At 40.2% G+C, this 26,322-nt stretch overlaps 3 protein-coding genes across 6 annotated transcripts; 1 reads left to right on the forward strand and 2 right to left on the reverse strand.

The window, feature by feature from the left end:
• Positions 1-69: 69 nt before the first annotated feature.
• Positions 70-3,645, reverse strand: LOC146655495 (autophagy-related protein 16-1). Its single transcript, XM_085427873.1, has 7 exons — positions 3,348-3,645; positions 3,205-3,268; positions 3,002-3,086; positions 2,618-2,691; positions 1,997-2,248; positions 1,749-1,867; positions 70-848 (listed from the first exon to the last, which is right to left on the reverse strand). Exons 1-7 carry the CDS (start codon positions 3,475-3,477, stop codon positions 775-777), a joined length of 798 nt encoding a protein of 265 aa, XP_085283999.1. The 5' UTR covers positions 3,478-3,645; the 3' UTR covers positions 70-774.
• Positions 3,134-19,346, forward strand: edrf1 (erythroid differentiation regulatory factor 1). 4 transcript variants are annotated; one of them, XM_085427871.1, is made up of 26 exons: positions 3,134-3,179; positions 4,638-4,737; positions 5,574-5,782; positions 6,599-6,665; positions 6,752-6,877; positions 7,337-7,461; positions 7,570-7,714; positions 7,829-7,930; positions 8,054-8,175; positions 8,864-8,975; positions 10,897-11,044; positions 11,129-11,240; positions 11,652-11,763; positions 12,507-12,788; positions 12,919-12,990; positions 13,454-13,601; positions 13,696-13,890; positions 14,019-14,219; positions 14,374-14,592; positions 14,710-14,936; positions 15,075-15,233; positions 15,937-16,086; positions 16,349-16,502; positions 16,644-16,759; positions 17,045-17,217; positions 17,657-19,346. In XM_085427871.1, exons 2-26 carry the CDS (start codon positions 4,639-4,641, stop codon positions 17,820-17,822), a joined length of 3,741 nt encoding a protein of 1,246 aa, XP_085283997.1. In that variant the 5' UTR covers positions 3,134-3,179; position 4,638; the 3' UTR covers positions 17,823-19,346. The 4 variants fall into 4 exon arrangements, with proteins under 4 accessions (XP_085283997.1, XP_085283996.1, XP_085283994.1 ...); XM_085427870.1 differs by lacking the exon at positions 3,134-3,179 and adding an exon at positions 4,191-4,338; XM_085427868.1 differs by lacking the exon at positions 3,134-3,179 and having other exon boundaries at positions 4,217-4,737.
• Positions 19,257-26,322, reverse strand: dhx32b (DEAH (Asp-Glu-Ala-His) box polypeptide 32b). Its single transcript, XM_085427872.1, has 11 exons — positions 25,882-26,322; positions 25,555-25,748; positions 24,593-24,968; positions 24,243-24,479; positions 23,686-23,779; positions 23,452-23,601; positions 22,555-22,746; positions 22,316-22,456; positions 21,227-21,417; positions 20,014-20,204; positions 19,257-19,431 (listed from the first exon to the last, which is right to left on the reverse strand). Exons 1-11 carry the CDS (start codon positions 26,161-26,163, stop codon positions 19,257-19,259), a joined length of 2,223 nt encoding a protein of 740 aa, XP_085283998.1. The 5' UTR covers positions 26,164-26,322.

A 26,322-nucleotide genomic window follows, 5' to 3' on the forward strand; every position in this document is an offset into this window, starting at 1 on the left:
CTTAACTACTAATGCCAACACTGGCGACCATGGAAACAGGCAGCAAACAAACTGCAATCAGATCCTAGAGATCAGAAACTGAATTCTGATGATTAAAACAAAACAAAAAACAACCCCAAAACATTTTGAAATATTTCAGATTTGTAATCAAACAGAATGAGAAATACACCACAATGAAATTCTTAGTATTTAATCAGTTAAGGAATACAACATGCAATGTTTAAAATAATAGTCTTTGTTCAGGAGAGGGGATTTAAAAAAAAAAAAGTCTCTTTATTTTCTTTTACAGGTGATAAAGAAGACAGTAACACATAATTACATACAAGAGTGTGCAGTAAACTAACACTGAGCTTGATTTTTCAAAATTACTAAATGTTTAATTCGTTGAACAGTAATTAAAATGTTAAAAAAAAAAAACAACTGAAAACTATATGAAGTTGTTTCAAAGGTTAACTGATTAAAAGAATAATAATCGTAGAACCGGAAGGGTTTGATGCATTGATCATGAAGATGATGTCCACATGTGATCAGCTAAACTTCAGGGTGACTTGTGATGTGAAACTAGGCACTCTAACTATACGTCACAAACAAATTTGCATAGTATAGTGGATCTTTAAATATATTTTTAGATAAATAATAAAAATAGATCTATGTGAGCAATTTGTCCTAACATTTGCAAAGAAAAACCAACTACATTTTCATTATTTATGTCATCATTTCATCTATAAGCACTGGGGAGAAAAAAAGTGTTCTCCCTGCGATCTGAAGGGAATATTAGGCCTGTGGTGGACCTGAGATGTGACACTGGTCTGGGAGTCCACTGTGCATATCTGTTGGATTATTGATCCCTGAGGACAAGATAGGCAGACACAAAACAATTACCACTGATTCTTTTGACCAAACATTGAATTAAAGGTCTTGAGCTGTAGATTAAAGTGGTGGGGGAAAAAAAAGACTTTAATGTATTCGCTATTATTGCAACATTCATACATTTTAGAATTCATTTTAAAATCTTGGTACTGACTTTTAAAGCTTTGAATTGTGATGCCCCTGCCTACATTTCTGATCTGTTAGAACCCCACGCTCCCTCTCGCAGCCTGAGATCATCTAATCAAAGGCTGCTGCTAGTCCCATGAACACGTTTTAAGACCAGAGGAGAGAGATCTTTTAGAGCGGTGGCCTCCAGGTTGTGGAATGCTCTCCCTCCATCATTACATTGCATTGATTGCATTTATTCTTTTAAAAAGCAGCTTAAGACTCATTTATTTAGACTGGCTTTTAATTAGATTTGTGCTGAATGTTTGATTGTGCTATTGTTTTTGTTTACCTGTTTTTATTTTACTGTGAAGGACTTTGTAGTTTTTATGCTGTGAAGAGTGCTATATAAATAAATTGAATTGGAAAAAAAATCTTGCTCAAAAATAGCATTATATCAAAGTGGTTGCATATGAATTTCCTATTAAATCCTTAACTACCATTAGGTTTTATTAGTAGCTGGGTCCAAGAGTTCATATTCAGTACTTCATGTACTGTAACTCTTATGAAGTTGCCACTGCTATCTAGTTAGATGGTTAAAAGCAAACAAACAAAAAAATATCATTTTGCACTATTGTCTCATTTTTTCATTAGCACACTTGTCTTTAACCTACGACCTAAAGCTTCTTAATTTAAAGAGCAAAAAGGACGGCCTAAAAGTCAGCCATTTGTTTGCATCTAATGTGTGTTAATATCTATATGCAGATTCTTACTCTGAATGGCTGATGTAGACTGTGCTGAATCACTTGAAGAATTGGTCGGCGTGGGCTCATGCTCTTTCCCCACACCTTTCTGGAGGTGCTTCTTCAGATGTTTGGTCAAATGTTGCCACCTGGTAAAAGGGAGCAATCCCAGACAACTTTTAAGCTTTAAAGTGTGACCATGCTATCATATAAAGTTAACATATTTAAATTTTTGAGCTTTGCAAGTCACACAGAAACTCCTGAACTCATTATCTCACCTTGCCTGAGTGATGTTGTAATTATTCAGCCTGTCCGCTTCCTTTATTTTCTCCTCCATCCATCGCTGTAATAGCCGTTCTTTCTCTCTCAGTGCATCTGCAAGAGCTTCCTTTAGGCACTGCTGATCCACACGCAGGGCTGCTAACTCTTTGGATTGACACTCTATGGTGAACTCATATTCTGAAAGGGCTTCCTTCAGGGTGTTACTCCCTTTAGCCAGAGTAAGTGCCTCTTGATGGAACTGAGACACACTGTAACAGCAAAGTATTATAATGGTGACGAACTGATCCCTTATATTCTGAATACAAAATCCCAACAATCGGCCTAACCTGGAAAATTATACTTCTTTATTTCAGTGGTTCAGTATTCCTACGAATATAAAATAAATTTATTATATGACCAAATTAACTGTTTACTACTCTAGGATTAATTGGCAACATATTGACTAATTATGGGGAAACTCAATTTGAAAAATACCTTTACTAGATCTGAAATATACCGTGAATTAACACTTTCCTCAATCTGGTCCATCATGTGTTGCTTTTACATTGTCTGTGTCACCTAGTGTGTTTTTTTAATCTTGGAATCATAGTCAGTACTAACCAAGGTATTTGAATTACCGTGATTGCCAGTACTGTACTTCATCTTCTTTGAGATGGAGGACGGTGGTAAGGTCGGAGACAGTTTGAGATAACTGGGTAGGCAAAACAAAGGGTGAAGTGACCCAGATCAAAAGCAGACAACAGCACACACCCATTAAAGATGATTATTAAAGTATTTTCTCCACTCCTCTGAACCAGTTGCAATAATGAATGTTTATTTATTTATTCATTTTTTAAAATAAAGGTCAAATGCTCTGAAAGTTGTTTCATATTGTGAGATGTGGTGTTCATGCATATCAGTGCAAATATGCTGCTCTGCATTTTACGTAAACGTCTTCCCTGTAGTAGAAAGTTTGAGCCGCTGGGGCGTTTAATCATTGGATTACTCCTCATTTAACCCACCTTATCTACCAGGTGCTCACTCTCTCTCAGCCGGAGTCGAAGCAGTGTGGCGTTTCCCCCAACCTCAACTCCATGTCTTTCTAAACTGAAAATAAAAACAAGTGAGCAGATTTAAAATACTTTACAAAAAAAAAATCAAGCAGAGGACAAACCGATCAGCGCAAACGCCAGATGTAGGGTAAGTTAAATTCTGCATTTCTAACCTCTGAGACTGAACATCAGCCAAAATCTCGTCGCGAAGTTCAAAGCGTTCCTCCAGCTGAGACACTAAAAGAAAACAGGCAGACGTCCTTAGGCTCTGATAGAGAGGACAACATCAAGAGAGGCAGAGAAAAGTTAATCTTACAGCTTGTGAAAACGCCAACAAAGGGGAGCTTTTCTCTGTGGTCTCTATGCTGCAGCCCTTGGCGCACGTGATTCTTCCAACTTCCCATTATAATGGACACTTTAAGGAAAAACCTGTCACGTTTGCGCATCCAGTATAGACTATACTAAAGCAGCTGGATCACAGCGTCTTCTGCCCTCACATGAAGTCTGTGTCATCCACGCAGGAATTAAATGCACTCAGCAAAGTTTCACAGCTCCTCCCTTTTCACTCACCAGCTTGACATTCCACTACTGGCTAGACATTCTTACAAGGATCCCTATTATATTATATTATATTATATTATATTATATTATATTATATTATATTATATTATGGACAGCAGAAACATTAGTACTCGAATATAATAATTACTTAGATGCTTAAATTGTCCCTCCACTGCTAATATTTTCATGACTTATCATCTCATAATTTATAAAAATATCCCTGCACCTAAATGCTTTTGTTTGAGATGCTTTTTTACATATTTAAAAAAGTATCACAACTTTTTACAGGTTTTTAACAGCTAAATACCTGAACAGAATTGCACTGGAATTGTTTGCGTACCTCACACTGAATCAAATTGTTTAAAAAGAGAAAAGTCACACCACATGCAAAGCTCACGTTAAATTAAAAACAATGGTGTGAACAGGGAATTTCAGAATAAAAGGTATCAGAAGAATGTGCTCCACTTTTCCAGAAAGAACTTATGAAAACACTTCCGGTTCATCTATTTTTCACAATAAATCGTTTCAGATAAAATATTTTTCCTTTACTAAAACAAATATCTAAAGTTATAGCTTTAAAATGTAAATGTAAAGATGTTATTATTATTGAAAAGTTTTATTCTTCGAAACAACTGATAAAATTAGTTTTGTAACTCTTTTTGCCTTGAAACAGGAAGTTGTTGTTGGCTTATTGCTAGCGCTTGCGACTGCTCTGTCAATAGACTGGCTGCAGGCTACAGGCTTGTGTAAGTAGTCACGGAGCTAAGAGCTAAACATTAGTCGTTTACAAAGCAAGGAAAACTGTTCGCCTTCGTGTCGTTTAGGTTTAATTAGTCTAGTGAAACTTCCATTTTACAGCTTTACGTGCCAGGGTTTCTTTATCGAGGAGCTAGCTTGTCAAGCTAACTAACTTTGCCAACATGTTGACTTACCTCATTCGTTATTCGACTGATGTATAGACGGTCCACGGCTTGTCGAAGCCATGGACATGTTATTTGTTTATTAAATCGGAGTTGTTTGGTGAATTAGATCTTTGTATGTCCAGTATGAGCGCATCAGCTGGAGACGGAGAGCCTTGCACCCCCTTGGATAATGCAAAGGAAGAAGTCAGTGGTCCTACCTGCACTGGAGACAACAGTAAACATGTAAGTAACTAGTCTGCAAGGATAATCTACCATCTAGTATGTAGTATGTTGTCATGTATAACACTCTTTAATTAGTATTTGAAGTGCTAATGTTGAGTTAGGCTACAGTGGATTTATAGTGCCATCTGTAAACATCCTATAACTTTAGTGAGAGTGGGAAGCAGGTGAAGGAGAGCCTGATGAGGTGGATGAATGCTCTGGAGAGAAGAATGAAGGTCAAGAAAAGCAAGACATAATACATGTGAGTGAATAAGAGCGAGACAGGTGACAGGGGAGCGAGACAGTGTAGATGAAAGGAGTAGAAGTAGTGAAGGTAAAGGATTCCATATGCCTGGGGTCATCATTATCAAGTAACGGACAGTACACAAGAGCATTGAAGAAGTGAGTGCAAACAGGGTGGAGTGGGTGAAGAGGAGTTCCAGGTGTGATTAGTGATAAAAGGACATCAAAAAGGCCTACAAACCTACTGTGATATATGGTTTGGAGACCGCGACACTGACAAAAAGGGCATTTGGGCATTTGCAGGAGAGAGATAGTGGATTTACTGGGCAAAAGATGTTAAATATGGAGCTGGAGGAAAAAAGACAACCAATGAGATTTGTGGAAGCAGTAAAGGAGGAAATGCAGAGAGTTGGTTTGACAGAGTATAATGGTACAGATGGGTTGAAAGGAGGCAGACGATCCACTGTGGTGATCCTAAAAGGGTGCAGCTGACAGAAGAACATCAGTGTGCATACTATACTCATGATAATCAACTGCCAGACATATCCTTATTTAAATGTTACTCTGTCAGTGCTGTCCATTCATTCTCACAAGCTTGATATTGTTATTTTTAGGAATCCTCAATATGCTCAGGCAGCAGTGAAATAAAAAGCCGTGCTGTGGTCAAGTACTGCGCAGCCCCACCACCTACCAGCTATGCCCTCCTGCAGGAAAAGACTGACTTGAAGCTACCTCCTGCCAACTGGCTGAGAGAAAACCCCCAGCTGGGCAGCGCTGGGACCACTATATTAGGATCTAGCAGCAAGAGCAAGCCCTTTTCCAGGTATAATTTAGAAAAGGGGGCACGGGTTTAGTTTTTATGGGAAAGATTGAATTTGAATTGGTGTCGAGCTCATGACTGAGGTAGATAGGCACCACTTTTATCATTACACCAAGTATTAAATCTTTTGCTTAAATGTAATTTGCGAAATGGTTAACTATATGGCAAAAATAACTAAAGAGGGCACAGCATGAGTCAGAACCAAATGCAGTTAAAATTATGGATAGGTACACACTGGACAATGCAAATGCCCAATGTATACTTTGGCTTTCACCACCACTGGTGTGGGTGTGTCTGAATGAAATCATAAGAAACAAGAAATTAAGAAAAAAATGTTAGTTATATCTTATTACCTTATTTAAAAAAAATGGTTTACTTCTCAAGATTACATTTATGAGGATATGCAGCTTTAATACATTCAGTTCTATTTCTTTGAGATGTTGCGACTATGTCTGGATGAGAGAAGAAACTAGGTAAAGTTTCTATTAGCAGCAGATATTCTTTTCCTAATTGTGAAAATCTGCTTAGCAGATCACCTGTGTTACTGGTCCTTATGCACTTGTGGAGACCCATGAAGACTGATACTCTATCCGCAATAAACGAGGTGTGGAATGGAGTATAGCATAGTTGCAAAACTATGGTTCAAACTCACAGTGGAGGACTTTTCACTACATAATTCAAAGTACTAAAACCCCCCAAGCTGCTGCACTTTCATTTAGGATGTGAGTGGGTAAATTATGGATACGCTTGAAGACGAAGACTTTAATTATTGCTATGCAGTTAGTTTGTATTGAGTAAACTGTTTTTCTTCTTTTGCAGTTTTGGGATGGCGTACGAGTTCATCGACTGCATCGGAGATGATGTTGATGTGGTTTCAGACTCAGAGGTTTGTGGAGCTGCTGCAGAGCTATTTCTTTGTTAGCTTCAGAGGCATGCAGTTGATGTTAACAGAATTCTTTTTTTTACCTTCAGAACATCAAGAAGCTTTTGAAAATTCCCTACAGCAAGTCCCATCTGAGTATGGCAGTTCATCGTGTGGGGAGGACTTTGCTTTTAGATGAGCTGGACATTCAAGAGCTTTTCATGAGATCCTCTCAGGTACAGCCGAGCGACACTTTTTAAAATCAAGAGGATATTGCCTCCATTATTAATTTTAACTGTGAAGTAAGGGGCATCTATCAATGTTTAACATAAAAGCTTGATGAATAGGGAGTCCCAATGGATATTTTTCCAGTGATTGATTTATTTATTTTTGTGTTATTTATTTCCTGTTCCTGTTTCAGAGAAAATACATTTTTACAGAACTCTAAAACTGATGTTTTAGATTTAGTAAAAACATTGAGAACATTTCACCCTGTGCAAAATTGATGTGACACAACAGATTAGTTTCGCCCACTGAAATGTGTAAATGCAATTTTTATTTTTATTTTTTTGACAATATGCTGAAGTGAATATTGGCTAGTACCAATATTAAAATTATTATTATTGTTATTAATCATGGTAGTAACTGTTAAGTGAATATATTATTTAACTCTCAATGCAACTTATGTGTTGTAGACAGGAGACTGGACATGGCTGAAGGAGTTTTACCAGCGGCTAATAGATCAGAAGTGGCAGAGAAAAAAGAAGAGTAAAGAGCACTGGTATCAAAAAGCAATCCTGTCAAAGTTTCTCTATTATAGGTGAGGAGTTGGCTTTGCTCGAATAAATGCTGGAGTTGAACGAGAGTTATTCTTCAATCTGATAGTAAAACAACTTTTTTGTTTTCGTTATTGTTTTGTTTCTTGCAGTATAAATGGTGATGGGGCTGCTGAGCCTCAATCAGATGGCCTGAATGAAGGAGAGGAGGACAGTGGTGCTGATGAGTTCAGCTCTTCATGGCCTACAGCCTTCACTAGCACGTCTAATGCAGAAGAATCAGAAGCTCCCAAACAGGTAAGTTAAGCTTTTAGTCATCTCTGGAATTAAATTTTGTATTTGTTCCACATTCAAAAGTATTTTGTGTCACATGAGATGAAATAAAAATGAAGTGTGCTGTTAAATGTGCAGGAAAGTGTTACCGTCGACAGCAGTTTTGCTTTGGGCCAGGTGACCTCTGTTCCTAAAGAGCAAAACCTCCCGACAATCTTCAATGAAGGAGAGAACGGCCAGGTAACACAATCTTTTCATCCTTCCTTAATAGTATAATACTACAGCTAAAAGCACATGCCCTGTGTCTACATGTATCTTCTGATTTTTTTATTTTTTTACACTTTGATGTCCCTTGCATGACAGGGTTTAAGAAATGACTTTGTACGAAACATCATGTGGACTTTTGAAGACATACACATGTTGGTTGGGTCCAACATGCCTATTTTCGGTGGTGGTCGTTATCCTGCCGTCAGTCTGAGACTCAGGTAGGATTTTAATTCATTGGTTCCTACCCAGGATCTGAAATTAGCACTCGTTAGGAGCTAAATGACAGTGCAGTCATGCATTTTAATTGTATTTCAATTTGATTCTTTTAGCTCCTTCTGGGTATTTGTCTCACCAACATAATGTTAAATTATTCTTATGACATAATGAAACAGTTATGTAATAGGTTGGCATACATTATGTAGGGCAGCGGTCCCCAACCCCCGGGCCTCGGACCGGTACCGGTCCATGACTCGTTTGGTACCGGGCCGCGAGAGTTGAGGCTCAGGTGTGAAATGTGTGGTTTTCAGGGTTTTTATCGGTTTTCAGCGTTATTTTGTTACCGTTTTTATCGTTAACTCAGCTTTCCTGGGTCTTTTCATGTGTGTTATGAATAAATCTTCTTTTTTTCGGTACCAGTACTAGTTTTATTTTGTTGTATTTATCCGCGACACCTTAAAGGCCGGTCCGTGAAAATATTGTCGGGCATAAACCGGTCCGTGGCACATAAAAGGTTGGAGACTGCTGATCTAGGGCATCATAGCATGTAAATATTGTTCCTAGAGTCATCTTTTAATTTAGGATAACTGACTTTAAGAGGTGAACCAGCATCATTGGATTCATCCTGCTACATCCTTCCTGCTCAGTCTCAAACATCGAACTCTGTGTTTTGTTTTTGTTTTTTTTCAGGGACAACAATAAACCAATCAACATTCTGACAGGTATCGACTACTGGCTTGATAATCTGATGTGTAACGTCCCAGAACTTGTCATGTGTTTTCACGTTAATGGCATTGTTCAGGTAAGCTAAAATATTTCATACAGTAGCCATGCCTAATAGAAAATCATTAGATAAGATGATGGTACTTGGTACTTACAATTTTAATATTGATTTGTTCATCTGAGTGGTGGCTGCTGGAATAAAGCTATTTGCATAATGTGTTTTTGAGAATTTGGGACTATAAGGCTTCATCCAGAAGGAGGAGACTGTAACTCGCTGCGCAGAGATATTTGAAATTGTTCTATACTGTATGTAAGAATATAATACAACAGCACAAGAGACATTAAGGGTGCAGTGGTAAATAAAATCTTGCTTGTCCTTTTGAGATTTAATTTAAGAAGGCCTCCACAGCTTAACAATCAGCAGGCTTATGGCTTCTTTTAATCAATAACACATGTTCATTAATTAAGTTCATTTTGTGTGTCAGGTCTAAGCTGCAAATGTCATTGGGGAGTAAAACACGAACCACAAGCCTAGGCAGTGCCTGTGCCTGTATGTAATGCACTTGGTCGATGTTTCCACCAAGTTTCACTAAAGAGCAGTGTGTACAGCATATATGATCCAATTAGTTTTTGGAGCAAATCTCTGCATAAATTAGTTTTTTAAATCAGGGGAAAAATTGCCCTTAGACTTAGTCTACAAGTTCAAAACGATTTCACATTAAAAGACAAACATGTTGGAATGAAAAATCTGTTAAATGTGATAAGATGATTGGTTTAATTAAAAGGATATGTGTGAATGTAATATAGTGAGAGGAATACATAGTTCAACTTCATGCTTACGCAAGAGGTTCTCCCATATGCAATTGGTGATCCAATTAAATGGTGGTAATCCTTACTGAAACAATTTGCATATTACCGTATTTCCCGGACTACAAAGCGCACCTAAATATTAGCCGCACAAGCTAAAATCAGGGGAAAATCCTGTTTTGTACATACATTAGCCGCACCTGACCAAAAGCCGCAGGTGTTTCAATGTTGACTTATCATATGTAAGAGAATATGCACAAAGGGAATTGTCAGGAAAGAGATGGCTGTTTGGAGACATCACTTTTATTAATATTTTGAAAAACAAGTTATGGGTACATATTTGCACATGTAGTACATAACAATAACCTACAGCACACCAGAACAATAGATTCGGCCTACCTTTTAGGCTCAGGTGCAGTGACACAGCTTTAACAAGAAGAAAAGTCAGTCATTCACCACCATCTTTCTCTTCTTCCTACGCACTAAAACCACCAAAGTCCTCTTCTCCAGTGTCGGATACAAACAGGCTCATGATGGCTTCGTCATCCACTCTTCTTCTCTCCTTCGTTGTCACTTTCAAAACCAAAGAAATCCTCATTGTCAGTCTCAGAGTCGAACAGCCTCAGAAGGGTCGTGGCGGTGTCCTCCTCTCCATCATGCAGCAGTCCAGCCCTTCAAAATCCGTTGGTGATCGTGGATGTTTTCACACTTTTCCACGCTGTCAGAATCCACCGGTGGAGTTGGGCATAACTTGCTTTTTGGGCATAACTTGCAAGTTTATCGCCGCTCATCATCCACGACTCCCGCTGAACGCGTAGCGCTACTTCGTACGGCACTACGTTGCCTGGCGGACGGACATGTGACTAACATACCACTCTTGAACCCCGATCCTTCCGCCAGGCAACGTAGTGCCGTACAACAGCGGAACACACAAAACAAATCGTCTTACGATATGACAAAAATCACGGACAATCCATAGAAAAGCCGCACCTGACTAAAAGCCGCAGGGTTCAAAGCTTGTGCAAAAAGTAGCGGCTTATAGCCCGACATTTACGGTAATTAGGATAAAGTTTTTCTTTGCTTGTGGGAAAAATAAATAAATAAATAAAACAACAAGTATTGTGAGCATAAGCAGTTTGTGCTGTGGTGCTCATGGTGGGAAATTTTCTCATTGTTTTTGATTTTTACTTCAGAAATACGAGATGATAAAAACAGAGGACATCCCTCATCTGGAGAACTCTACTTTCTCCACGAGAGTCGTGAAAGACATCGCCCAAAATGTCCTTTCTTTCCTCAAGTCCAACTGCACTAAGGAGGGTCACACGTACTGGCTTTTCAAAGGTGGGGGGAAAAGTGAGCAGGAATGATCTAAAAGTTGTATTATTTTGAAAAAGTGTTTTCTAAAGTAATTTCTTAAATCCACAGCCAGTGGGAGTGACATTGTGAAGCTTTATGATCTTACAACTCTGTGTGAGGAGGCTGAGGAAGAGAAATATCAGAATCCCTTCACTCTTCCTGTGGCTGTATTATTATACAAGTAAGTATCTAAGACAGACAATACGAGCGGCCTTGTGTTGTAGGAGTCCTGCAGCTGTGAAAAGTGGTTGTAAAGTTTGAAGTGTGGGGGTGGGTGTTTGGATAGCACTGACACCTCACAGCGAGAAGATTCAGGGTGTAAACCAGTTGAATAGATGTGTGGAGTTCGCCTGTTGTCACGTGACTGCAGTTTTTATCCAAGTGCAGTTTAACAGCTGTCATGTTAGTTTGATTTCTTCTAAATTGGCCTGAGATGAGGATGTGAATGACATCTGTCTCTGTGTGATAGCCCTTTGATAAACTGTTGAGCTTTGTAAGGTGTAAATCAAATTAAACCAGTAGTTACCGGGCATGCTAGTACGTCAGTGTGTTCTTGTTGTTTTAACTTTATGTTCATGTGTGTGTGACACAGAGTGGCCAGCAACTTGATGCTAAACGCGCGACAAAACAGAAAGCACTATGGCACAATCAGAACTCTGCTGCTAAACTGTGTCAAACTTCTACATCAAGACAGACATCCTCAGGTAGGTGCAGATTTTCAGACAAATGAGAAAGTCGATACTCTTTCCAAGTTAATAACAGGTTGTTTTACGGTGGCCCTGAAAGGTCAAATGAACTGCAACTTAAGAAAACACCAGCAAAATAGAAAAAATGCTGCAAAAGGTGACAAAGCACAACAGAAGTTGAATAAAACACAAAGGAAGTAGAAAAAACCTGCGACAGACTGGCCACCTGTTCAGGTGTACCCTGCCTCTCGCCCTAAGACAGCTGGGATAGGCTCCATCACCCCCGAGACCCTGAAAAGGATGAGCGGAAGAGAATTGATGGATGGAAGTAGAAAAAACAATGGAAGTGTTTCTGAAGGACTGCACTGAGACACGGTTAAAAGAAGCAGAGGCTTCATGAATGTTGTGAGGGAGAAGAAGTGTGCTTTTGCAGTGTTTTTCTATTCGCTGCTGTTTTCTTAAGTTAAAAATAATATTTAAATTTAATACTAAACACTAACAGTGTGAGCCTCTTAAAATGTGGAGCGATGGACTTGTGGTATAAAGAGGCAAATTTTAGATGACTTTGTCCAACTATTAATGGATCTAAGTCCTTACTATCTTTCTCCTGCTTCTTCTTTGATATTCTTATTTTCGTATGTATGTTCAGACAGTGGAGAAAATGCAATGTGAAACCACTTGACTAACTCTGAGTATGCCATTACTTAGATTTGATTGAACTTGACTTCAGCCCTGATCTCCTCTGTCTTCTGTCTGCTCAGATCATTGCCTCTGCCCACTATATGCTGTCAGAGCTGTTCCAGCTCGACGAGCCTCTTGAAGAAGATGGAGGGGAGTCGCTGCGGGCCGGTGGTTCAGAGGACAGCTACAGTGACGAAGACAGGGAGGAGGAAGAAGAGGAGGATCTGACGGAGGACAGCGATGATGATGGTTCCTACAGTAACTGCTCCAGCCCGCAGGATGATAGCAAAGCGGTGGCTGTGATCCGCTCTGTAGGGGAGCTCTCAGTCCCGGAGAAGTATAGATCCACTCACCAGATCAGAGTGAGTGACTCTGTAAAAGTTTCCACAGCCTTCTTAGCATCGACTGAATGGTGGAAAGTGGAGTACAGAAATAAATATCTTTATATACATACAAACTAATATTTTCTTTTTCTTTTTTAAACTTCTTCAGCCAAGTTGTGCTTTCCCCGTTTCTCAAGACAAGGAAGAGAGATGCAGACTTGTCCTGAGCTATGTGCTTAAGGTGACTTTCTAAATGTTTAATGTGAATGTTTGTTTGCCTGCAGTGCAAAAAAAATGTGACTTTTCAAAAAGTTTGACATTCTCTTCTATATTAAAGGACAAATACACCTACACACATTTACACATCAAAGTCTTCTTGCAGCTCTTGGTTTATAAACTGTTTTGTTAAACTGCCTGAAGTGATCTCAGTGTCTGTTTGGTTTGTCTGATGTTTAAAAATGGGGGGAAAAAGTGTGGTTTTGAAAAGAAGTGAGGTTGTCAGATGTCTGTAGACGGTGTCCCATCTCTGCTACAGACAAGCAGCTTCAGGCTACAATAACTGCTACTGCCTGGATCTGTTATTGGACTGTTGGTGGTCAAGATGCATTATGTATAAAAGTCTAGGTGTCAATTTGGACACGTCGAAACGATATGTTACTAAATTGATTGGATACAGTTTTGTAATGCTGTAACATAATCCACAGGGATTAAAGGCGGTGGATGGCAGCATCAAGAAAGAGAGCGATCTTCCAGCTGCTGACCCCAACACACCCATCCCTCTCAAATATGAAGACAGAAGTGCTACTGGAGCCTGTGCAACTGAGAAAGGCATCTCTCTCCTGCTTGAAAGGGGTAAAAACAACTTATAATACTGCAGAAGAAAACGTGATATAGACAAACATGGTTTTCACTGAGGCTTCCTTTTCCTGTCTTCTTGCTTTTTAAGCAGCAGGTCCCTTGCAAGGGGAGCCGAAGCACACAACACGCTCAGGGATGATCCCCGGCTCCTGGCAGCATCATATGAAGCTGAAACTCTTCTTCAAAGCCTCAAAGGCCTACTACGTCCTGTCTGATGCGGCCACTAACTTGCTGAAGTATGGGCGAGCGTTGCGTTACATCAAGCTATCTCTGCAGTGTTATGGTGAGGTTCTTTAACTGTTTCATAATCAATTAATTGAAACTTAAACTACATTTCTTTGTTGTTTAATTTTAATCTCGACAGTGACAAGTTTCTTCAAAATTGTCTTCTTCCATCCCCTCATCTTCCAGATGCCTATTGTTCAGTGAGCGGTACACTGCACCCACATGTGCTGCTGTTTCACAGCCAGTGCCTGTCTCTGTGTGGGGACATCCAGCTGATGTTGGCTCAAAATGCAAACAACAGAGCAGCTTACCTGGAGGAATACAGCTACCAGACCAAAGAGGACCAGGAGATTCTGCACAGCCTGCACAGAGAGAGCAGCTGCCAGGGTCAGTCTCTAAAGAGAAATTCAGTATATTGATATTCCTGCTGCTATGGTGTGCAGTGTCTTAAATATTTCACTGTCTTCAAAGTCATTCACAATAAATTGTTTAGCAAAATGTCCTAAAAAGTATTCCATTCCTTTTATTCTCTATCTACTAGCCTTCAGCATGGCAACAGACCTAGCGATGGACCCAGAGTACCAGCTGTTTGTTAGCAGCAAGTGCTATGAGGCAGCATATGAACTACTTGTCTCTGAGCCTTTGAAAGATCTTACTTCAGATCAGCTGAGTCAGGTTCTCAAACGACTGGGGAACATACGCAATGAGATGGGAGTCTATTACATGAACCAGGCTGCAGCCATGCAGGCTGAGAAAGAGGGTAAGTTACATTACAGCAAATGCAGTTTGTTTAAAAGAGTACGGCGAGAGTTATTCTTTCTTTTTCTTTTTTTTGTAGTATATCACCAGCCTTTTTATTCTCCTGTTCCCCTTCTAGTGAAGAAGTCTGTGTCTGCAGCAGAGCAGGAGATGTGGAAAAAGAGCTTTGGCTTCTTTGAGAAAGGGATGAAGGACTTTGAAGCCATTGGGGACAGCACTAACACAGCCTTACTGCTGTGTAATACTGGCAGGCTGATGAGAATCTGTGCCCAGGCCCACTGTAACCTCTCTGGCGATGAAGGCAGAGGAGAGTTTTCACCTGAAGAGGCTCTTTACTACAACAAGGTGCCACACTGACGTTTTCTTAAATTCTTGATTAAGTGTTCTTACTAACACTCTGCTTTTTTTGTTTTTTTTTTCAACCATCTGTCTCACTGCATCTTGACTGTGCCTAATCATACTATCTTTGCAATATTACCTCAGGCTATAGACTACTACCTGCAGGCCATGAAAGCATTGGCAAGCAGAGAGAAGCACTCAGCAGTGTGGGACAGTGTAAACTGGGAATTGTCCACTACGTACTTCACACTGGCCACCCTTCTGCAGGACTACGCCCCAGTATCCAGGAAGGCCCAGGAACAGGTGGGTTTTAACACATTTGGAGCTAGGTAGAATATTAAGGCTTTAACACATTTTACATTATTAAGGATATCAAAATCGTACTTGCATATATTTTTGGCTAGTTTACACGGTACATGCAATTTATATTCACTGCAGTTCTCCCTCTTTTGCTAATGATGCATGTGTGGACACCTTCCCTTTGTTATCAGATCACTTTGGTCTACTTGTCTGACTTGTAGCCTTTTTGTGTCAGGACCAGCTCTGCGCTGATAAAGGGACACACACTGTGCATGAATTGGGTCAGCAAACACCACACACCCCACTTGAATAATCATTATAGTGAATCTTTGGCTGGAAAATGATTTCAGTCCATTAGTCACTCTTGTTGGTAGCACTTCAGTTTACAGCTTTATCCTTGCTATGCTGAATCTCTCACACTTGCAGCTGAGAAAGAATTCCTCATTTCGCCAAAAAAAGCAAGGACAAGATTTTTTTTTTTTGGGGGGGGGGGGTGGTATTTTTGTTTATCTGCTTTGTTTTGTTGTTTGTTTGTTTTTTATGTTTTTATCATATTGTATTATACCTGATATCATCATTTCTCAGCCATGAAAGTAAATAAATATTGTGTTTTAATCATATTTTCATCACATTTACAAGTACATTTTATTTCTTATTTTTCATACACAGTAATTTTTTATTTATCCATTCCTGTTTGTCTTACCAGATTGAGCGAGAGGTGACCGAAGCAATGATGAAGTCTCTCAAGTACTGCGACCTGCAGACTGACTCTGCTCGGCAGCCACTCTACCAGTACAGAGCCGCCACCATCCACCACCGCTTGGCTTCTATGTACCACAGCTGTTTTCGCAATCAGGTGGGAAGTTATGTAAAATTATAGAACAGTAGAAAACCATTCTCCTTTCCAATGTCTTGGATGCTCTTTGTGTTAATAATTGGCATTTATTGGCTCAATGCTTTTTATGCATGCCAAAAATAAAATATGTGACTCTGGGTAAGGAAACGACGTTCACGCTGACTAGAAAAGAACAGAAGTGGGATACGCTGCCTGTCTTTATACTTGTAGCGGTATAATGAGCTGATGGATGTCTGTGTTTCTGGCTGTAATTGTGTGACAGGTGGGGGATGAACACTTGAGAAAGCAGCATCGGAGCTTGGCAGAGCTTCACTACAGCAAGGCTGTCAGTTTATTCCTCAGCCTCAAAGACGCACCCTGCGAGCTGCTCCGCACGTTACTGGAGAGGGTGGCTTTTGCTGAGTTTACGATGGCAGGTGCGCAGCTATTCATTATGATGACTATCACAATGTTGGCTGCAATGTTTTGTTTTATTTTTGTCAGATGAGGGTTGAATTGAAAAACAGTGTTTCTTTTCAAAGCCTCTTTTGATAATTCTTCATGTTGTTTGTCCACAGGTCAGAACAGCAGCACAGCTAAGCTGAAGAGCCTGACTGGGGCAATAGAGATCATGACAGAAACCCGCCATGCTTTCCAGCTGATTCATAAAGAGCTACAGGAGGAGCAGACAGAGGTGAGTTTCACAGTAGCTCATGGAGGATTTTTCCTGGCTCAGGGGTGTGATTTATGCACTTAAGCATACAGCACAGGCAGGGAGTTTCAAATTCCTTATTTAACAAAAATCTAAGTGTTTTCTGACCATTTAATAAATCGAATGAGTGTATATTATGTTAATGAAGCCCCAGTAACCCCATTACAGCTAAATTCTTCTGAGTAGTAAAAATAACTTGGTGGAAATGACTGAATTTGTAAAGCTTTGGTAACATACAGTCTTTTCCTTCTACTTCTTGTTCCATAGTTGAATGAAACAGACTCTGCTGAGTCAGCAGAGTCTTCCGACGTAGCCAATGGCCCAATGGCAGGACTGAACCTCCAGGAAGTGATGAAGTTAATTGGCGTATTTGAGCCCAGTTTCTCCTTCCTGCTCCTGCAGGTGATCAAACTGATGACGACAGCGAAACGTAAACCAAGGTGAGCTCCAGTATGAAAGCTGGTTAGGATATCTACTTAAATTTTACACAGACCTTTATTTTAATATCAGTCTTTAATGTCACTGCCTTATTGCTTACCATCATGAGATGGCAAGAAGCTATTGCTGTAAAACAGCCATAAAATAATAAAAGAAACCCATTGGGACTAGATCAAACTTTTAGGGAAAAGTTCCTGGATTTAATGAAACAAGAAACATTTAAAGGTGATATAATAAAGCTAAAATAGATCATACTCTTTACTGTTTATCACATTGTAATAATTAAGTAGCGGTCCTACCTGACAGTATACGGGTACAGCAACATTTACTATGACTACATGAAATGTATTTAAAAAGGAAAAAACAAGAACAAAAGAGATTAATTGTGAATTTAAGCAACCTTTTCGTCTGCCCTTTTGAACTCTTTCATCTTTATTGCAGCAATAAGGACGATGAGCTGCTGAAAACCTATAAGAATGTATACTCCAAGCTGCTTCGTGCTGAGAAAAACGCTCCTCTTGTCAGCCGCGTCGAACTCTACGTTGAGCTCCTGCAGCAGCTGATGCAGCGGACAGGAAGTGACGACACAGGCACACGCAAGCCATAACAAGGAAGACGCTCAAGAATCTGACTCTGCTCTCTGGACCTCGCCGAACTTCCAGGGTACATTTTGGAGAAGACTTGACATCCTCAAAGATGCGATGATATAAAATAATGGCTTGTAGTCACAATAACAGGCAAACACTCAGGCCAACCTGTCTTACTCTGAATTACAGTCTCAAGGCTAACTTCACCTCCAGCGCCTTCATCTTTTTCTAACATTTGCATCACAGGTTTTAAACTGTACATTTTTGTGAAGACTTGTAAATTCAGATGCTATTATTTAATTTTATGATGGCTTAGCTAGTTTTAGGTCACTTCTAAAGCTCTTACGCATTTATGACTGTACCAAACATCTAAAATTATTATTATTTTATTTTTATTTTTTTTCTACAGACACAAAAAATGTGATGACAATTTAAAAGCGGTTATTACCAAATGTAAATGCAACACAAAGGAGCTTAAAAATAACAAGCTTAGCAAAATATTCTTTTCAATTTAATTGGCGTTTTTGATATTCAATAATGCCAGTGAAGCTGTGAATAAAATAAACTGATGTGTGACAGGCTTAAATAAGCTAAAACGTGTTATTTGCTTTTCCAAAAACTAGAATGTGCAATAAATTGGAAGCATACAGTGGAAGCTTTAGAGGTTAGTTCGTCCACAGTGCTGTTGAGGGTTTTTTTTTTTTTTTGTTTGTTTTTTGTTTTTTAAATCAGCATGGTTTGCTGTGGGATGATAATAATAAAATGTTTTTGAATTTCATACTGTGATATATTGTTTTCTCTTAAATTGTTGCTTGCTAACGATATGCATTTGACACCAGTTTGCAAAAGTACTGTATCTCTGGGGAAAAAAAAAAAAAAAAAGTACAGTTTGCTTTGCCATCAAACTAGCCCCTGCAATTTTCAAGGCAGCATGGCACCCTGTGGGTTATGGTCAACCGTCCTTGATGCGCTGTTCAAGCCCACCAAAGAGGTGAAAGATGTTTTCACTGTGGTGTCAGTGAACTGGGTCAGCCCTCTGGTGTCAGCTATATTCACACCAGATGGAGCTGCAGACATGTCCAGACTGCTACTGCAACTCATTAATCAGGCCGGGGACACAGTGCTATCTGTCTGATGGCTGAAGAGAGATGAGGAGGAAGGGAAGTCAGAAAATCTTTAAAGGACTCGATGACAATGTAAAAAAATCTTGAACACGTATAAATGCGAATAATATGGGCTTAAAAAGAGCAATATTTTTATTTCATATATTAGTTCATTTTTTATAGCTATTCAAATATAACATACAAAGACTATATTGGGATTGGGGGTTAGGGCACAGTAACTGTGCCACAAAAAAGTAATACAATTATAGGATTCTTTACTTGATGATCCAGTCTCTTTCTGTACTATATTGTGCAAAAAGTCCCAATAACTTGAAACAGTGGCTCCATCAGTCACTGTATAACACAGCGGTCAGAAGTCTGATCCTCATGGGATTCCTTTTGTGTTGCTGGTGGTTTCTCTTCTTGGTACTGAGAAGCCCCGTGGTTCAAAATGTTTTGCAGGATGTCTTTGCTCTCACTCGATGGTAAGTTGTAGAAAAAGTACTGTGGTGCCATCTGAATGAACCTAATGAAGGAGAGAATATTTTAGTGTTCTGTGCACCGAAAAAAACAACTGTAGACCTTCTAATTTGTGATGAATTTAACTAATGCAAACTTAATTTCAATTTGCAAAGCTGTTTTCGATCTCATTTAGTGCTGAGCGGCACACGCCTTTGTTGGAAAGAAGACTTACGGTGTGTCTGCTCCTTATATTCGAGCTACAGTGAACGGATTTGCACATGCTCGGGATGTGAAACGTAAGACAGCATGAGAAAGGCTATAGAGCTTTCTCTCCCTCCATTAAGCTGCAGCTCCACATTCTTAGAGATCTGTGCAATCCATAATCCCTTCTTCAACTAGCAGATACTTAGAAAGCAGGATTATAGGACCTCCCTCCACAACCAGCATGACCAGTCTGAGCTGAACTAGGCCTTTAAATACATACGGTTCAAAGGGGAAGGGGAATGTGTCCATCTGATTACATTTAAGCCTCCCTCAGAAGGGTGGTCTAAAAAAAAAAACTGCATCTAGTCATTTATGCAAATGTTAAAGAAGTCAACAAATGAAAATGTTAAAGGAAGGAAATGGAAACAAGGCTGAGACTTACTCCTGTGGTGTTATGTGGGTTACGGTGCGGAGGCAGTTGTCCTCTGAAAAGGAGTGTTCGTGGAACAACACCCACTCAGGCAGGCCCAGCTTGGGACTCTTGGCTCCGTAGCCAGACAGAGGATGGATCTGCGCTATGTGCTTGTGGGTTATAATAAAGTAGTTCCCAGATCCATCCACATCACGTGCCACCTGGGAAAAAGAGTTGGTGCAGGATGTGATTTCATACTTGTCATTTTTACCTTTAAATAATACAGTTTTTAAAAATAAAAACCATAGTAAATGACACACAAAAAAGCTGAATTCACACTCACAATCTGGCAGTCTATATGCAAATATGGAAATAAGTTGAAAGGGAAGGGGAGGTTAAATAAGCAGTGAGTGAAGTCAAATTTAAAGACGAGGAGTTAAACAAGTGCAAGTTCCGAAAGGAGTAGAAGTGTCGGCTGAGAGGTAGACTCTGAGAGCACAAAATACGTGGTGTTTAAAGAGTCTGATGAGGTGTTAAGATTGACAGAAGCTGAAATGTGAGCTCGAGCCAAAGCGACGTGATGAACGCAACTGAAGTGTGTGGTTAGAATTAAAATATAAATACAGCTAAGTTCAATAACTGAAGTTAGTGTGCAAAGAAGCGAAGATGCAAACCAGTGAAGTCTTTAATTAATCAGTCAAAATCTGTATTCAAAGCTGAAGGCAACATGGTGGTAAAGCTGTTGGGGCTAAATAATATAATGATAATGTTTGTCAGCTTTGATTGTTTAAATTAGTCATAAATTATTCAGCATGTCTTTAATCACCTACATGCTAAATAAATGGAAATGCATTAATATTCGAAATGGGCCCCATTCTTTGACCGTTAATTATGGAGACTAAACTCTGAGTGAAATTACACATGATTAAAACACCCTTCATAATGCTGCCATTAGTTCCACTCAGGAGAGTTTAATGTTTTTAAGAGTCTTTAGAAGGACTGTGGGTGTTTGTTGTAAGCAGAGTATTTAAATTCTCACTGCAGATCGAATACAGTTGCTGTGCTTTCTGGGCTGGAATAAAAAACAACAACAAGAAAACAGGATTTCTAACTTAACAGTTTATTCCAATATGGCCGTGTGCATGGATGGGTGCAGGATTCTCCCTACCTGCCTTGTGACCTTGACTCTGAAAAGCAGTAATGAAAATGGGAGGATGGACGTTAATAAATTACATTTTCTGACCTGCATGAAGAAACCCGCTAAGAGGGCTCTCTTAATGTTGACCGCGTTACTTCGGGAACCAAAGGCGGGCACTGAAATGGGCAGCTCGATCCTCTTCAGGGTGTCGGTGAGCTCACTGCGAATCCCGTCGGCCATCAGCAAAGCATTGTGGTCCAGATAGAAGTCTTGACACCACTTCTCTATATTACAGTCTGACAAAACAGGAAGATGGGTTTGAATTACTGAATCGGTGGCAGTAATTAAACTCTTAAAACTGCCATGTGTTTAGTTTTTCTGCCTACTGTCTAAACCAGGGAAGTCGAGCTCATCTTACACTGTGGTTCAGCCCACTTTGATGTTAAATGGGCCAAACCAGTGAAACACCTCTTTCTGTCAGTGTAAAAAAGTTTAACTACACATTTAATTCCCCGGGCGCCTGCTTAGTGGGCTGCCCACTGCTTCACAGAGTGAATGGGTCAAATGCAGAGAAAAACAAGTAATTTCCCCATGGGGATCAATAAAGTATCCATTATTATTATTATTATTATTATTATTATTAATCCCCGCGATATTTTAATATAAGAAAAAGAAGTGCAGTTTCAAAAATAAATCTCACTTTTTCTACTTGATTAAAAAAATGTAATTGTAAGAAATAAATGTGTAATATTACAGAAAAAACATGTCAGCTCATTTTACAGTCTAATAGAAAGCTGTGTTTTACATTTTTATAACTTTTTATAATTTTATATTTTATATTATTCATAACTTTTACTGTGAACCCACTGTAAAAATCCCAAATTTCTATAGTAGATGGTAAAAACACCAGGATCTTTCTGTTATTTATTTGTTTATCTGTTACTTATTTACTTTAGTGTTGTATAAACTGCCATGTAGGAAAAGCTGTAAAACTTATATAAATGCAATAAAAAGTCTAAAATTCATGTCCTTCCTCACATGCTCCAAGAATGTTCAGTGGGCCAGAATGGAATCTTTGGCGAGCTGATTTTGGCCCCTGGACCTTATGTTTGACACCGTTGGTCTAAACTGTAGGAAACTTATCACTGGTATAAACATTATGAGATTGTGCGTGGCGATGCTCTGCTCACTCACATGGATCCTGCTGGCACTGTTTAAAGGCCTTGTAGATATTAATCAGGGTGAAGTGGTCTCCCTCTGGGTGCTGGAACTTCATATAGCACTGGGTCGCCTCTGGTTTCAGCTCCACAGAAGGAACCATGAAGCAAGATGGCGCTAAAAGAATCCAAAAAAAAAAAAGCAAAGCACGGTTTTGTAGATCTACATGACTCTTTATAGCATATTTGTGCTAAACAGCCACACAGTCACATTACCTGATAGCATAGCAGCAATGATGACCACCTCGCTGACGCAGTCAAACTCACAGGAGGCGAGCACGGTCTTTGCCATCTGTGGCTCCAATGAGAACTCAGACATGATGATGCCCATCTCAGACAGGTTGCCGTCATTATCCAGAGCTGCTAGGTAGTCGAGCTCCTCCAAAGCCTGCATGAGGCCTGCAGGATCTGGGTTGGACAGGGTTTTGGATTAAGCACCATAAAAAAAACATATGAGATGATTAATTACATTGAAATACATGTTGAGTAAAAGTGTTGTGTGCCATTTTTTCATGCCGTCCAAATAGTAATCCAAAGCACCAGGACAGCCCCCCACAGTGGACTGGCACCCCAGTGGGAATGCTTGGAGTGAATGGGCAGCAGCAGATTAGGATTTTATAATCCTCACCAACATCTGCCATGTATCACTATGCAAAATAAAGCTGTTTATTTATTTTTTCTTTTCTTTTTTAAACAAATGCGTTTTTTCCCCTATAGAAATACAAACACAGACCTCAAGACAAAATGAGAGGTAGGGAAAAATTATGAAACCACAGCTGTCTATTATCTTGTGTTGTCCTTCATACCAACTCCGCCATGTCTGTGCTCTAATCAGCTAATGTGAGGCTCAGTGTCTGTGTGTTTGTGTGTTTGTGGGGGTGAATAAATCCGGGGGAACAAAAGCAAACGAAAGCAGGTCAGCTCTAAAAGGATGCACGCAGAACAGGAGCTGTCAGTTTAGCTGAAGCACGGCTCACTGCCCTCCAATACAAAAAGTTCCTTTGTGCTGGAACAAAAGGCAAAGAACTGAATGAACCGGATTTTTAATTAAGTTAGGGAACAATGGTTCAGACAAAAATCAGTTTTTCTACAGTGATTTTATGCAGATCTCACCTGGTCTGTCTATGAATTCGCAGTGACCCAGTCCGGCGATCTCCATCCTTTTCAAGAACAGCACAGTGGATGTGATGTCAGACTCCACAATATGCGGGCGTATCTGAGTAGGAAGTTGTCTATCCGTTGGATAGAGACGGAAACACTTGCCTACAGGAAGCAAACATCATTTTTTAGATGGGACAGCTGCAGTGAAGTAGCAGCCACAGATTTTGTAGCATTTTAACTTCTCACCTGCCGGACCTGCCAGTTGCCTTCGACTCTCGGTTTGACCGGTGCTGATAGGCTGAATGATGACTGAGTTTGTTCTGATCCTGGGGTTGTAGACCTACAACAGCACAGCGGGCTGTTAACCTTGATTTACGTTAACTAAGCTACATTTTGATGGCAAATATTTTCACCCCAAATAACACAGAAATATCTAGAAAATAATTTGAGAAAGACTGATGATTTAAATTGTTATCTTTACATAACACTGACAAGAGGCTAAAATTAAAACTTGACTTATTGTCTCTATTGTGTTGTGCTATAATATAAGATGTACCTTGTTTTCCAGACCAAAGCTTAAGCTTTAACATTTTTTTGTGAGACTTCAGAATATCGGTTTTTCTCTCATTTTCTTTCTGCATAGGAAGTCCCATACAATGCATTCAAATCTCTGCTTTTTCAACACATGAAACTCTCTAATTAATCAGCAACTGGGTCTCTGCATCAGCGATGTAATTTTTAACCCTGGAAATCAACCTTCATGTAAGTGCTGATTTAAATAATGCAAATAACAACCAACTTACATATCTTTTCTCAAGCCCGGCATCAATAACAAAGCTTATCGAGCTAACAGGCCAGAAAAAGTCCTCATTTGGGCTTGAACTGAGGAACACTCGGCGGGTCTGGCTGGTTTCCTCTTCCCCCAGGACAGGCAGACTCCCAGGCTGCCCAGGGTGCACAGCTATTGGCAGTAGCTCACCCAGATCGATGGGTAAGCTCTTCCTCTCGTGGGACAGGATGTTGTGGGCCAGATCTATCTCCTGGTAGAGAGTTAACAAAAAGGAAAATCAGAGAAAGACGTGCATTAGTTTCAGGCTTCTGAATCTACTGGTCATGCGGTGATGTTTTTGGGGTTTTTTTGGGTTTTTTTTACCTGCGTTGTCACCAAAAACACAACCACATCCCCCTTCTCTCTGGAGCGATGGATCTCCAGCACGAGACGGAGAGCAGAGCAGAAATAGCCGTCGCCTGTGCTGCTGTACACCACCTCCCCTGCACCCGGGGTCTCCAGGTGAATCAAACGCGCTGCCGACCCGATAAAGTGGGCCAGGTGCTTGGGGCTGGGTGGGAAAGCTGTAAGGAGGACCACACGGAGCTCTGGCCTCTGCAGGACAATGTCCTTCAGCAGACCCAGGAGAACATCAGTGGCTACAGTCCTCTGGTGGGCCTGATCCACGACCACAACACCGTAGTGTGCGAGCAAAGGGTCTGACATCATCTCCCTCAGAAGCATGTCATCCGTGCAGTATCTTTAAAAGGCCATAAAATGATGCTTGACATTAGGAAAGAGCAAGTAAATGTACGCACAGGCACACTGTATCTATTTTGATATAGCATGAAATTAATCTTTTCTATAATGTAAGCCTGCATGCTTAAACCAGTATGTTAAAAGAAAATCCATTCAGCATCCCTGAAGGTGGCAACTTAATGAAAAACACTTTGTCTACACTTCAGCTTTGCTGCCATTAGTGTAATTTACTCTAATAATTAGTCTGAGAAGGGGGATCCTTGCCGGGTGCCTGTTTATCTTGTCTCCCTCCCCTTAATGTGCTTAGTTTCATTGTTTCCTGGCTAACCTATGAGGGACCCACATGAGGGAGTGTGACATATGGGGAGACGGGGAGACAGGGAGTCGGGCAGCTGTGGACGAACTGCTGAAAAGAGCCTCTCAAGCCTTTTGTTCACCTCCCCTTTGAGAAGAAGAAAAGGCGGGGTGATTTAGCTTTGTGTGTCATGACCGTGCATTACTATAGCCGCCATGCTGAGAGAAAGACTCTGAGAAAGAAACATTGGATGTATAAAGTGGGAAACGTAGGAAGTGCTGCTGTACCACACCTGAGGACTGTGTCAGTAGTGCAGCAACTTTCAAGAGGGATGCTGTACCCAACTTCGTGACCGATGTTGACATCCATCTCGTCAGCCACTCTGAGGGCGAGATCTACAGCCTGTTGTGCATGTATCTGGGTACAAACCACCATGCCGTGCTGGAACTGGACTGACAGGCAGAATTCAGCACACCACTGAGGTATCTGTTTCAGAGTAAGATCAACAAGACAAATTGCTTACATTACAGATGCTTCCAGAAAAATGACTTAAATGTCTTGCTGTAAAAAAAAGAAAAACCATCCAGTGCTGAAGTGTTGAATACCCCACAGTACTCACTTGAGAGCTCCTTCCAGTTTTGGCAGAGCCACTGACAACAACAAACTGTTCTTTGGCCAAAGTGTCCATGAATTCACACTTTGCTTTCCACACTGGCAGTTCCTTCCTTTCTTTCAGCAGTTTGTAAAACCTGGAGGAATAAGGCAGTCCATCAAACTGATTAAGCTCCAAGATGTCATCATATTCTTTGTCTCCTTCGTTCAAAGCTCCTGTGTCTGAACAACAGGGTGATTTCCCCTCTAAATAGTCCGCTCCAGTTAAAGTTGTAACGTCCTGCGCCATCACAACTAGGCTCCGGGTCTGTCAGGTTTACACTTCATTTACAGAGCCACAGAAATTGAGTTTGTAGGTCTCCAGCTCTCAGTAAACTGTTGGACAGCACTCAGCCCGCCTCCGCAAGTGAAGCCAAATGAAAGGCTCACCAGGCGGCCAGCCCAGTGG

This window comes from Rhamphochromis longiceps, linkage group LG13 (genome assembly GCF_057381845.1).
Source record: "Rhamphochromis longiceps isolate RC_006_pf linkage group LG13, R_longiceps_female_GT1.1, whole genome shotgun sequence".
NCBI lineage: Eukaryota > Metazoa > Chordata > Actinopteri > Cichliformes > Cichlidae > Rhamphochromis > Rhamphochromis longiceps.